Consider the following 13,633-nt stretch of genomic DNA (forward strand, 5'->3'; position numbering starts at 1 on the left):
CCAGAAGAGTATATTGATATACGTAAGACACAAAAACAAGAGAAGAATAAAAAAATATAAAAAATAAAAAATAAAAACAAGAGAGAGTCCAGACTCGTCTAAGTTTGGTACCTGTCGCATGTCGATGGGGTCTACTCCACCGGCTTCGAATCAGGAGAAAAAAAGGCGTTGGCGAAAATAGTGTGGCTTCGTTCGGGTCGCTGGAGAAACTGTTTTTTTTTTTTTCAGGGACTCTACGATGCGTCTAGAATCTTTGTAGTAAGCAGAGCTTCCGAATTTGTACTTTTTTTGTAGTTCTAGTACGGTTATGTACTCCATAGTGTACTCCGTACATCGTAGGAGCCTGCATACTGCGTAATGTGTGACCCGCCCCATGGTATGTGGACAACTCTGAACCCCAGATGTGCCCCTACTTTCCCGTCTCGAATCCTCTGGCCTTTCTTTTTCTTCTTCAACTTTCTTTTTTTCCCTGTCACTCGTTCCTTATTCCCTCCCTTTTTTGTTTTACAAGGGTTGCATTTGACATTGTACGGTCGCTGCATACACATTCTCTCTACACACACCCCGCCTGACAATTCGGAACACCGCGGGATTTAAAAAAAAAAACAAACAACAAACGGAATGAAAGGAGAAATCATCGTCTATCTTTAATTCGACTCAACTGGTTCGAGCAGTCTGCCTGACGGTCGCATGCCCCTGTTGAGACCTGCATCAAATCACGTCTCCTGACGAATCCCGGCTTGAGGCCAGCTAAATTGCCAAGCCACAAGAAGCACACGAGCCTCCGGTTGTTTCGATCTGCCCCTTCCCCCCGTATCGGGCCTATTTCCCACCGGTCTTATAAAAGCGAAAGCCACCGTCAGGTGGTCACACCGTCATCGTGTCTTTCCCTCACCATCCCGCCGACTTGAGCTCCACCACGGAGCCTCTCGGCAAGATTCCTTCACACGGGTCGCGCGCCTCTCTTCTAGGGGGATCTTTCGATCCCGCCTTTCGACGAGGCCCAGGAGGGTTTCGCGCACGAGAGGGATACTCTAATGTCACGGCTCCAACCAATACTACCAGGATGTGCTACCTCCCAAATACACATTGGACGTGGTCCTTTGCGATCGTCACACTCGTCCAAACAGTCGTGACACTCAGCCTTGAAAGGTATGGAACTCCGCCCGAAGCGGACATCGGAAAGCAACCATTAACATCGTTGTTTTTCTAGTTACATCTTCGCAAATTTCCAAATTCAAGAAATCCCAAACAACAGTCCCGCTTCGAAAACTATCCCTACTTTCCTCGCCCTCTACGGTTTCGGTTTCCTATACGAACTTGTGCTGGTATATGATGCTCTGCGCATGAAGAATACAATTCAGGTCATCGGACTGTGTATTTGCAATGTTGGTCTCCTGATTTACGGCGCTGTTCAAGTGAAACAAATTCGAGAGGCGGTCTCTACCTTGGCCTTGATGAATATGATCAGTCCGGTTGTTTGGGCTCAGTCCGAGCCGTTCCTAATCATCATTCCATGCATTGTGGCATTGGGGACATTATTGATCACTTTCGTGGCCTATAAACTCTACGACGAGTTCGCATGGACAATCTACAAGCATATCAGTGCCGATCTGCAAATGAAGCGTCGCTACCTCACCTATCAGGTTTGTGTTTTGTTCGACCTCCCCCATCCGCAACACGACTAACCGATCACAAAACAGATCTATATCGCTCTCTTGAAATTCGATTTCTTTTTCTTCCTGGGCTTTACGGTGCAGTTCCTCGTCTTGGTCTCCTCGGCCAGCATGGATGTCGAATTTGCGCTTACTGTGGCTGCCATCCCCGTGACCATTCTCATTCTGGTCTGTGGCGCCTGGTTTGTGCGCCGAGAAACCATGGTTGGCATGATCATTATCATTGTAAGTCGAAAATGCCAGCAATGTTAATTTGGCTTCTAACGACCTTACCAGCTCCTCTTGTTCGCCGCGATGGGATATTTCTGCTTCAAGCTGTTCCGGATGTACTCCGCGCTGACTTACTTCAAATACCTGCCCGCTCGACCGTCGATGACCTTCTTTGCCGTCATCACCATCATCTTGATTGTGATCACTATCATCAACGCCTGCCTGTGCACCCACAACTTCAACCGCGGTTTGAAGCCCCACATCAACAAGAAGAAGAACAAGGAAGCAGCAAAGACAACCGAGCTCACTTCGAACCTTACCCAAGTACCATCACGGATGATGATCGATTGATCACCCGGTGCGAACAAAGGGTGGTGTTTCTATAAGTAATTTCCCGGGGCGTTGAGTTTTGGAGCGTCTGTCTTTTTCTAATCTGTGAACTTCGTGTCCGTGTGGACACCTTGAAATTTAGCCTGATCTCTTTGTGCATTTTGTTTTCTTATTTCTGGGCTTTCGACTCAGTATGATACCTCATCCCCGTCGAATGTGCTCTGCCTACCATCCCCCCATCTTTTCTGGCTCTGAGCTGTCAAAAATTCCTGTGATTTTACTTTCCTTGATCCCCTTTACATGTTCATATCCATACCCCATATCTCATACCCCCCTACACGAGTGCACCGACGGCGTTATCTGGATGATTTGATTCCCGGAGGTGTTCTCCATGTCTTACGACAGCAATCAATGCTTTTTCCGATTAATGTGAGCTAGTCTTTCTTATTAATTCAATGGACTAGACACGTGGATGGTATTTTATTAGCTATATTAATGGAATTGATTCCCCAACATCATATCTCATTGGTAGTACCTTGTAGGGACGCTGGATATCGTTGGTATTAGAAAATTAGTATTGCTACTCGCAGCTATTTCTGCGTATCAAAAATTGCAACGTATATGTACATATACTTATACTGAATCAACTTCTTCACTCGCTAACGAATGTCTCGTAGATGAGTTGTGTTATTGCAGTAATGTGCGCCGAGTCATTCTGATTGGTGGATCATTATGTATTGGAATTACCAATAATTACCACCTAATCTGCCCCCAACTGCCGGGGTTGACAAGTCCAATACGGTATTACCCAAGAAACCGCGATCGTGGCCTCAACTCCGCAAACCTCCTTTCAGACTCTCTCAAGCTCCTCCTTTCTTTTCTTCTTGAACTGCATTTCCATCTTTCTCTTAATACCTTTTTTTATCCCTTTGCACCCTTCCACACCCAATTAATCACAATGGTAAGTCCATCTACCCCAAGCCCGAGCTCCATCAACCGTCCATCCGACGATCAAGCCAGCTTGCCCCATCCACCACCAACGCAACAACCCATTGCGAACTCTCTAGCCAATTCCTCAATCCCTGCATCCCATAACTAACACAATGCACCACTAGGCTTCCCCCCGCCCAGCCTCTCCCCTCACCTCAGGCGCCGAGTCCGGCCCTGACTCAAAGTCCGGTGCCGCCGCAGCCACCGGCAACTCCGTCGGCCGTCCCTCCTCTCCCTCGACCCCCGGCGGTCCTCGTGCTGCCATGCGCCGCCGTGCCACTGCCGACCACAAGGAGACTCTGCGCAATGCCCGCCCCAGCTCCACCCGCTCTGCCGGCGCCGGTGGCTCGTCTGGAACCATGCTCAAGCTCTACACCGATGAGAGCCCCGGTCTGCGCGTCGACCCCGTTGTTGTCCTCGTCCTGAGTCTGGGATTCATTTTCTCGGTTGTTGGTCTTCACGGTAAGAACTCATTACTGGAGATTAGATGGGTGTTTGGGGTTGTGGTTGCATTATCGGTTGCTAATTACTTTCTTCACTCTAGTCATCGCCAAGATCACCCGCAAGTTCTCTGCTTAAGCACTTGATCAGCTTCAATTGCGCAGTTGATATCCCGTCAGATAACAATGTTGTGTGTACTATTTGTCTATCACGGGTGTTAACTGCGTGCTTCCCGACCTCAAATCTTCCTCTCCTCCTACCGTCTCACTTAACTCACTCCTATACCCCGTGACCCTTGGGCCATTTCTTGTTGGTGGCGCTGGAACCAAATCAACCCTTCCGAAACAACTGGCGTGATTCCATTTCCGTTTCCGTTTTCATTTTGATGTGTGTGGTGTTTTCATTTGCGTTGCAAAAGAGAGTTACTCGTCGACCTATCTGCTGTATAGGTCATTCTGGGTAGAACTAGTCAGGTCGTGTATCCGTCTTAGTCTCTCTGTGTTATGTCCATTAGCTCTTTTCCTGGCGATATCATGCGCTGGAATGTGCCGTGGCCGTGGCATCTTGGACTCGGTTCTATCCGGACATTTGTCTGTACAATATAAAGACTTGATTGAATCTGTTTCTGGCATTGAATTTGCTTTCCTGGTATATTTGTAGAAGGTCAAACTTCTGGTCAGTTTGACCCAACCTGCATACTGAATCTCGAGATGGTTCGGAGTACATGGGATGGCGAATAGGCTCTGTTCTCCGTTCAATGCCCAAGGCAATCCACCTAAAACAACCTCTCTCCTAGGTGATGATAATGAGTCTTATTAATAACCATCGACAAATAAGGAGATAAAGTAAAAACATGGTTGTTGAGGTATAAATGTAGAATATATCGCATTTACCATATGTTTTGGGGTGATCCACTCGCATATAAAATACGTTAGTACTTACGCTCTTTCTCATGCATGTCAACGGAGTACTGAGACAAAAGCAGGGAAATAGTCGGTTAATGAATTGGGGCGCCACCAGCGTTGTATTTGACATCAGCTGGCGTCGACTAACATTTCGCAACGCTCACAGCCAATCTAATTAGGCAGGGGTTGGTGCTTTTGCCAGACACGTAGCACGCCGCAATCACCACATCCTGCAACACAAAGAACATTTTCAGGCTTCATCACGTATTCTCTGGATTTATACTTGCGTAATGGTTTCCCCTCCTCAATCTCTGCTAACTCATCTAGTTCGCGTGCACTAAGAAAGGTGAAGATGCAGTGTGATATCTCTGCTGATACTCACTTCGGTCCCAGAGTATCGCCTTGTCGTCGCGACTTCGACTTTACACTACCCTTCGAGCAGGGGATCCTCGCTTTAGTTCTCGATCTATCATTCCTCATTCTATGTTTTTATCGGTGGTACTTTATTCGCGGGGAGCGAAAAGAGATACGCCGCGGGGCGGTTAGCACTTACAAGATAGTTGGTCTCCATTTTCGCTTTCCTAGAGCGCCCAAGGAAGCTTGCAAGCTATTGTTATTTTGGATGTTATATAGGTGTTCTATACCCTAATGCTAGCGCTGAAGTTTGTTGTCCTTATTTTATGGTGTTTACCGCAGTTTCAGGTAACAAAGATCTCAGTTGCGTCCGCTACGGTGAGCATGATTAGTACTTTGGCTCTGTTACTACTTTCGCACTATGACCATGCACGTTCCCTGAAGCCTTCAAGTTTGATCAGCCTATATCTTCTGGGAGGCATCATATTTGAAATTGTGCAAGTACGGACTTTGTGGCTGTTCCATCCTATAAGCTACTCCCTCGCGGCGACAGTCACTACTGCTCTCGTGTTCCGGTCCCTGTTGCTCGTATTGGAGACGAGCGAGAACAGAGAAACTCTAAGCCCTCAACACGGCCGTATTTCCCCAGAAAATTTCACAGGAATCTTCAGTCAGAGTACCTACTGGTGGCTCAACGGGCTGTTCATAATGGCTTCCGAGACGAGCTATCCCTCGATGATCTCTATCCCCTGGACGACGAACTCTTGACCAAGTCTCTCATTTGACGCGGCGATCAGCAATGGGAAGGTAACAAATTTGACTCGGATGAGTTGAATTAATAGAATTGGAGACTGACTCATGACTGCCAGAAAAACCCACTGGACGGCTAGCACTTTTCCGTAGTATCATCTACGACGTGAAATGGACGGTAGCAGCGGCAGTCGCCCCTCGCCTTTGTTTGATTGGGTTCAAGTTTGCCCAGCCCTTTCTCATTAACGACCTCATCAATTACGTGTCCGACAACGGCTCCAGTGAGCTATCCGGGGTCAAGTATGGCTTCATGAGATCAAGACCCACTAGATATAGGTCTGGATTTCTTACTAAAGAGCTTTCTAGAATACAGGTGATCTCATCAATAGGTAAGATATCTATGGGAGACGCCACGAAATTTCACTTTCAATGGATGCTGATTGCTTCTAGGTTTAGCCAGGACATGTCACTTCTTGACATGTAGCTTCCTGTTGCATTCGGCATAAGTCTTCAGTGTTCGTGGTCTCCGATCCTTCAAAGTTGTTTGATCATACTGACTTGTATCGCACAAGGCGCCTTGGTAGCTACTGGATCAGGCTACATGTCTGTCGTAATCCCCTTCTGAATTGTGGCAGTATGGAAAATCCAAGCTTTCTACTTGCATACTTCCCGGCAAGTCAGACTCCTTGATCTAGAAGCAAAGGCTCCCCTTTACGCCCAATTCTTGGAAATCACAGAGGGTCTTGCAACTATACGTGCACTTCATTGGCAGCAAGGATTTGCAGATCAAAATGCCGAGCTCCTCAACAAGTCCCAGAAGCCATTTTACACTATGTACTCCATTCAGCAGTGGCTGCAGGTTGTTTTGGATCTCCTTATGGCAGGGCTTGCGATCGTTCTAGTTACATTGGCTATTTTTGTGAGCAAGAAGACTAGATCTGGAGCCCTCGGCGTTGCTCCGTGAACCTGCTTTCATTCAACGCAACATTGGCATCGTTAATCACGAACTGGACACAGTTGGAAACTTCTCTAGGGGCAATTATGAGAGTCAAACAATTTGTGACAGACCTGCAACTACAACCGGCTAGGAACGAGATAGCTTGTCCAGAGGGTTGGCCGTGGGAAGGTCGAGTGGAATTTCGAAGGGTTTCTTCGTCATATGGGTAAGTCTTTGTTTGAGCATCACCTTCGAGGCAAGTCAATTGAGCCAAGGACTAGGATTGCTCCTAGGGGACACGTTTCTACCCCTGTATTGCGAAGTGTCTCATTTAGCCTAGGGGGCGGCCAGAAACTAGGTATTTGTGGGAGAACCGGAAGGTAAGGCTAGCAAAGCCATTATGAATGAAGTGACGACTAAACTCGACCAGTGGAAGAAGTTCTTTGCTTGCTTGCTTTTTCTCTCTCGTGACGATCACGTCTGGCGAAATCTTCATCGACGGTGTCGATATCTCAACTCTCCCCAAAGAGAAGCTTCACAGTGCATTGGTCCCAATTTCTCAAAATCCATTGACTATTCCTGCTTCAATCCGTGAAAACCTTGCCTTGGGAATAACATCAACTATCGATGATTCAGCGATGGTATCTGCGTTGAAGGAAGTCGGACTTTGGTATCAAATTCGAGATCATGGTGGCCTGAGTGCAAACCTCGATACAACTTATCTATCCAATGGCCAAAGACGGATTTTATGCATTGCCCGTGCTATTCTATTTCCTGGTAAGATCATCATCATGGATGAGCCTACGGCCGGATTTGATGAACATACCGAGAGGTTGGCCACGGAGCTTCTTCGTGAGAAGCTGAAAGGGCGGACTATAATTTCAATTACCCATCAAATCAATACTGTGATGGACTCGGATCTGGTCATGGCCATGAACCACGGTACAGTATCTGAATTAGGAGCACCGCAAGAGCTTTTGAGTAGACGGGGGCATGTTCTGGCAGTTGTACTCGGCAAAGACAACATAGAAATATAGAGTGGAAACTTCAGATCAATGCATACTTGTAGAGATTCTCTCTATGCTATAAGGAGTAAAAGGTAGACATATTCTATCCCCTTCTCTAGAATCTAGATATGATCTTACTATGAGTGAAATTCGAAGGGCAATGGGTATGGATTATTAATTTATTATTACCAAGAATAGTCGGCCGCTTATGCGGGCGGCCTTGTCGTGTCTTTTGGATGCTCTCTCTAGATGTTCTTTTTAGGTGTATACGAAGGCGCTAAAAAGCATATTCTGCGCAAGCGACTTTTCTCTGTATAACCTTTTAATTTTCTGCCTGGCAAAAACCCGTTTGGCGCGATGGCATCTAAAACCTTCCGTAGAGCATGGAAGAATAGTGATGTGAGATGAAGCAAGAAATTTGTGGGTAAAAGGGATGGTATATGGAGATAGAACTCCTTATAATGAAGAGTATAAATAAAACTAAGGGATGAAGACAGGGATGAACTTAACAACTCTCTACATCGTCTTTCTATGATATATAATAACCCCTTCTCCCTCCGTATAACGTCCATCTATCAAAACACGGCAGCTAGTTGTAGACTCTACTGGTGATACGGTTGCAGCAAATGTAGTTATCGAGTGGGAACCCCGCGGAGGTGACTGCAACAATCGATGAATGAAGAAACTAGGGGCTCCGGGCCATACCATAGCTCACGCACCAAAGCCAAGCCCTGGCCCTAGATTCACAGGTGATTTAAATTTTAGAATTGTTTGACAACCTTATCTCCTGTGTACCTTGGATCGATCTTGAATTAAGCTAAAATCTACAGTTGGAATATAGTCCCCGCTTTCTTCACATGGTGGTCTTTTTCGTCGATTGAGTTGGAAGTAGCTTGCACTGACTATGGAGTAAATATGTTATGCATAGCGTTTTGCTAGTTCTTTTTCTCACATTTATAATCTGTCGAATATCAATTCCAAGGCTATATTTCTCGTGCATAGCTCCACACCCAATATATATATATACTCACACCAGGTACTCAAGGGTACCGAATAGAAAACAAATTCCCCCAAAAGAGATAAATTGGTATTCTTTTCAATTCCCACAGTTTAACAATTCCATAAAGGGTCCATTAATAAGTTTATGGCTTGATGACACAGTCTAGTTAGGATGAGGATAAGCAGCCTACAGACCAAGGTCCCCGAGGTCGGGAAGATTGTGATAACGAATTTAATTCACCCTTTGGTCAAGCCAATGCTTAATTGAAACTGTCTGATTAAGCTAGGTAATAATATAACGTTTAACAGAATTTAAAGTGGACGTGGGGAGATAGTGGATCTCAAAATAATCTAATAAGAATGAGTAACCTTCACTGCCAAGCACATCTTGATCAGCCCTAAGCTTCTTTGGAGCCGGGACACTCCGATATTTCCCACCCAAATCGGCAAATTCATGTGCATCGGCAGTCTCACAGGTAAATTGCAACCGTCTAGTGTCCAGCGCGAGTTTGCCGACTAGTAATGTCCACCCACGGGTCTTATCTTATCAGCCAATCACAACCACCCAACTGCAGTACCCTAAAAAAGTAACTGATAACAGCCAGCACCAACCAATGACTGACGACGTGTATACCCTTCCTTGTACTTCACCTGTGGGCAGCAGCATGGCTCTTTCGAAAATCTCCGTGCAGTCCTCCATTGAGATGTTGGTTCTCCAATTCTAGTGGCGTACCTATACGGTCCACATCCCTGCCATGTGCGCCATGGCATTACGAGAGCATGCCCTTATCTAACAATCAAGATGCAGCACCCCTATCTAAGCTCAGGTCAGCGATCGTCATGCTGGTCCAGATTTCCCCCGGGTTGTGCGAATTCGGAGTTGGGGTCCGTACTATGTTCCTGATGCTGTGCGTCCGGCCCTATATGAGGTTGCTATCGTCCGCATCTGGGGAGCTTGATATTTTCATATGACTAGTTAGTATTGGAGGGTTATATAAAGCGCACTTTCCATATCAATTGGAGCATTAGTCGCTGATTCCCAACTCGAGGCACATTGCCAACATCGTTCACATTTATTCCTCTGTTGCTGGCTATTAGTCCTTTGAGGTCCCTGGTTATACACGTCTACGATATGTCATCCGACGGGGTTATTTTCACAGCGCCTTTGTCCCAGAGTTTTGGATATGGAATTATTTTGGGACTAGGCTTTGCCTTTGCTCTGCTGATGATCTTCATTACTTGGGCTTTGAAACGGTGCGTCTCGATGTTTCATTCGATATAGTCGCATAAACTGACAAAATATCCCTATACAGCTATCAGAATGAAGTCCAAACATCCGAAATGTTCTCAACTGCGGGCCGGTCCGTCAAATCAGGACTGGTTGCGGCCGCCGTTGTTAGTAGTTGGACATGGGCTGCAACCCTTCTCCAGTCATCTGCAGTCGCATACAAATACGGTGTCTCTGGTCCATTTTTCTACGCATCAGGTTAGTTCCCGCTATATAAGCATGATTTGAAAGGCTCTATATCTGACATATTGTGCATCAATAGGCGCCACTGTCCAGATTCTTCTTTTCGCAACACTAGCTATCGAGCTCAAACGCCGTGCGCCGAATGCACACACTTTCTTGGAAGTCATCCGCGCTCGCTATGGAACCGTTGTGCACATTGTGTTCATAGTATTTTGCTTGATGACCAACATCCTGGTTACTGCGATGCTGCTCACCGGTGGATCGGCCGTGATGACATCCTTGACTGGAGTACCCACTGCAGCAGCCTGCTTCCTGCTACCGATTGGCGTGGTGCTATACACCCTCTTTGGTGGTATTAAGGCTACTTTTATCACAGATTACTTGCACACTGTGGTCATCCTAGTCGTCATCTTCCTCTTCGCCTTCTCCGCTTATGCCACGAACGCCGAGCTAGGATCTCCATCAAAGGTGTACGATGCGCTAGTTGCAGCCTCCCAGCGTCACCCGGTTGAGGGTAATGCGGAAGGCAGCTACCTTACCATGCGCTCCAAGGAGGGTGGCATATTCTGGATTATCAACCTAGTTGGAAACTTCGGTACAGTGTTCTTGGACAACGGATACTACAACAAGGCTATCGCCGCCAGCCCCGTCCACGCATTCCCAGGATACGTGATTGGCGGTATCTGCTGGTTCGCAATTCCCTGGCTTTGCGCCAGCACAATGGGTCTCTCCGCGCTGGCACTAGAGGGCTCGAATCGCATGAGCTCTGACGACGTGACTGCCGGACTAGTTCTCCCCTTCGCAGCTGTCAAGCTGCTCGGCTACAGCGGTGCTGTCGCCACTACACTGATGATCTTCATGGCTGTGACATCCGCATTCTCAGCGCAGCTGATCGCCGTCTCCTCGATCTTCACCTACGATATCTACGCGGCCTATATTAACCCAAGTGCCAAGGGCAAGAGACTGGTCTGGATTTCACACATGTCCTGCATCGTCTACTCGATCATCATGGCGGGCTTTGCGACCGGTCTCTACTACGCTGGCATTGGTATGGGATATCTCTACCTGCTGATGGGCGTGATTATCTCTTCTGCCGTCTTCCCAGGTGCCATGACCCTCCTCTGGAAGGGACAGAATCGTATCGCAGCAGCCTGTTCACCACCCCTCGGTCTTGCAGTCTCCCTCATTGCTTGGTTAGTTACCGCTAAGAAGCAATACGGAATTCTAACTGTTGACACCACCGGTGCCAAGTAAGCATTCCCTTCCTAACGTCAATACTACGAACTCAAATCTGACAAACTGCCCCAGTTACCCCATGCTCGCCGGAAACGTCGCCGCTCTCCTCAGCCCAGTAGTCTTCGTCCCACTCTTCACCTACATTTTCGGCCCCCAAAACTACGACTACGAATCCATGCGCGCAATCCGCAAAGTCGACGACACAGAAGTCGCCGCCGAAGCCCACGTCGACCTGGAACTCGTTCCAGGCGAGATGGGTCCCTCTCAAGATGAGAGCGAAGAGGAAGAACGTCTGCTCAACCGCTCGGCACTCTACGCGCGCACGCTGACAGTCTTCATGGCATTTGCCTTCCTGATCCTCTGGCCGATCCCGATGTACGGATCATCGTATGTGTTCAGCAAGAAGTTCTTCACCGGCTGGGTTGTTGTTGGAATTATTTGGTTGTTCATTACCCTGTTTGGTGTTGTGGTGTTCCCGTTGTACGAGGGACGGGCGAGTATTGTTCGTGTTGTGCGGATGATGTCGCTTGACCTTGTGGGGAAGAAACCTAGGGTTTACCGGGGCACGAAGACTGGGGCTGATGATGTTGCTACGCCTTCTGGGGTTGCGACGCCGACGGATCTGGGGGAGAAGGATAAGAAGGCCTCGGAGAGGGAGGTTTGAGGTTCTTGACGGTGCTACCTTTTACTGGACCATTTCTTTAGGCCTCGGTCTTGGTTTAATATCTTGTTTACGGCTACATATACCCCTACTTGCTAGTTTATCTGAATTTGAAATTCATCTGCTTAATTATTACATGTTCCAACGAGGGTAGATACCCCAGGGTCGCAAGTTAACATTCTATAACAACCATGTATATTCATTGTGAGAAACAAAACATGCTAGGCTGATCGATAAAACTTCAAAGTTTGCTAGCAAATAAAAACAAAATACAAAAGTACCCAACGCCAAAGGGTAAATCCGCGGTATTAAGCTGTAACATGCATCTCCTGTTACTCCCTCCTTCTGCCCCCCATCCCCATAAAAATTGCTGCGTCATCATGCTTGTGGAATTCGAACATCTTTGGAAACTCATTTGTATCCAACTCCACCCTGTGCTTGAGGGGGAGGCTGCAGAGGAGGCTGTTGCTGCCAGCCTCCTTGGGCCTGAGGGGGCGGCTGGATGCCATATTGCATGCCTGCCGGAGGCCGTGTGTCAGGCGTGATATCAGGCCGGTCACTGATGTAGTCATTGTTAGTATTATTACCAAGCTTACCAAGCTGATGGTATCTGATTATTTCAGGGTAGAGCCTACCGTAGGTCTTGTGTGTAACGGCATGTGTAGCATTGGACCTCCTATATAATACGTTAATAACGGAGTCAAGACGTGATTGATAGGATCGTATTTACCTTGTACTTGTGCATAGCAAGGGGAATCAATGGCTGCAGCGAGGCAAAGGTTAGATATCTGGAACTGTTTCTCAGGACGATGATCAGCCAAGCATGAACTCACAATGAAGCAGATAGTGAAAAACGGCCTTGAAGAAGCATTAGTCAAGTTCAAACTACCCTGATTGGGTATTTGGGGACATAAACATACCATCGGGTGATGCAGTGACCATTCCAGTGTTGGCCTAAAAGCGGAGAATCAATAAACCATCACAGGGTCAATAGACCACTGACGTCAGAACTTACAGTTGTAGCAGTATGCGCGAACATGCTCATAGCCCTCTAGCTGAGAAGAGAACTCTGTATTTATCGTCAGTGTCTCGGGTCAATATGTATGACAGGGTATGCTCGCAACGTCGACAGCACGGATGCGATACCCGTCACTTAATATAACTCCTGGGACAGGGTCCACTCTGGTTTCTGGGTCAAAACAATAGGACTTACCATGCGTTCCGAATGTAATACAAAAGGCCATGGTGATCGTGAGACGTGGAAAAGTTGGCACACAATTACGAAAGAGAATCAACAGAGAGATGAGAGCTATTTGAGGAATTGACGGTCGATCAAAGACGAAGGCAGCGGGATTGGGGGTGTGGCGCTGTGGCTTGGCAGTCTTGGCAAAGCGACACGTGATGTTAGCTATAGTGGTGCGTGATTGGTCAAGCGCCCCTGTATAAAAAGGCACATGTGATTATCAATTCCAGCAGGGACCCGTAGACTATCGGCTATTAACAGGTATTTTTAGTGTAGTGCATGAAGTTCTCTCCGAGGGCCTAAGCTCGGGCAATGCTTTTTTTTGATTGTTTTATGTATTTTGGGCAGATGCGCTTAATTCACTAATGGCTGTTCACCATAGGATAACAGCCCCAAAGACCAAATATTAGAAGACAAAAGAGT

The 13,633-nt window shown here is 47.2% G+C and overlaps 5 protein-coding genes across 5 annotated transcripts; 4 read left to right on the forward strand and 1 right to left on the reverse strand.

The window, feature by feature from the left end:
- Positions 1-1,066: 1,066 nt before the first annotated feature.
- Positions 1,067-2,237, forward strand: N7455_000233 (uncharacterized protein; the record flags this gene model as incomplete). The annotated part of the gene is made up of 4 exons (XM_040952327.2): positions 1,067-1,152; positions 1,214-1,646; positions 1,704-1,901; positions 1,953-2,237. 4 exons carry the CDS (start codon positions 1,067-1,069, stop codon positions 2,235-2,237), a joined length of 1,002 nt encoding a protein of 333 aa, XP_040817358.1.
- Positions 2,238-3,174: 937 nt separating this feature from the next.
- Positions 3,175-3,785, forward strand: N7455_000234 (SEC61-beta family protein; the record flags this gene model as incomplete). Its single annotated transcript, XM_065603762.1, has 3 exons — positions 3,175-3,177; positions 3,332-3,668; positions 3,751-3,785. The coding sequence occupies 3 exons, from the start codon at positions 3,175-3,177 to the stop codon at positions 3,783-3,785; spliced, it is 375 nt and encodes a 124-aa protein (XP_065462253.1).
- Positions 3,786-6,142: 2,357 nt separating this feature from the next.
- Positions 6,143-7,630, forward strand: N7455_000235 (uncharacterized protein; the record flags this gene model as incomplete). Its single annotated transcript, XM_065603763.1, is given in 5 exon segments — positions 6,143-6,266; positions 6,292-6,575; positions 6,593-6,802; positions 6,825-6,973; positions 7,024-7,630. Coding segments are annotated over 5 exon segments (1,374 nt in total), but the record flags the coding sequence as incomplete, so codon positions are not given.
- Positions 7,631-9,731: 2,101 nt separating this feature from the next.
- N7455_000236 (sodium:solute symporter family protein) lies at positions 9,732-11,970 on the forward strand (the record flags this gene model as incomplete). Its single annotated transcript, XM_040952082.2, has 4 exons — positions 9,732-9,853; positions 9,913-10,085; positions 10,150-11,320; positions 11,379-11,970. 4 exons carry the CDS (start codon positions 9,732-9,734, stop codon positions 11,968-11,970), a joined length of 2,058 nt encoding a protein of 685 aa, XP_040817259.2.
- A 366-nt stretch (positions 11,971-12,336) lies between these two features.
- Positions 12,337-13,491, reverse strand: N7455_000237 (rhodopsin family protein; the record flags this gene model as incomplete). Its single annotated transcript, XM_040952265.2, has 8 exons — positions 12,337-12,526; positions 12,603-12,643; positions 12,698-12,730; positions 12,801-12,825; positions 12,888-12,921; positions 12,983-13,036; positions 13,181-13,405; positions 13,470-13,491. The coding sequence occupies 8 exons, from the start codon at positions 13,489-13,491 to the stop codon at positions 12,379-12,381; spliced, it is 582 nt and encodes a 193-aa protein (XP_040817178.2). The 3' UTR covers positions 12,337-12,378.
- Between the last annotated feature and the right edge of the window lie 142 nt (positions 13,492-13,633).

The sequence above is a fragment of the Penicillium solitum genome, assembly GCF_028829755.1.
Source record: "Penicillium solitum strain IBT 25940 chromosome Unknown utg000001l_segment0_segment0, whole genome shotgun sequence".
NCBI classification, from domain to species: domain Eukaryota; kingdom Fungi; phylum Ascomycota; class Eurotiomycetes; order Eurotiales; family Aspergillaceae; genus Penicillium; species Penicillium solitum.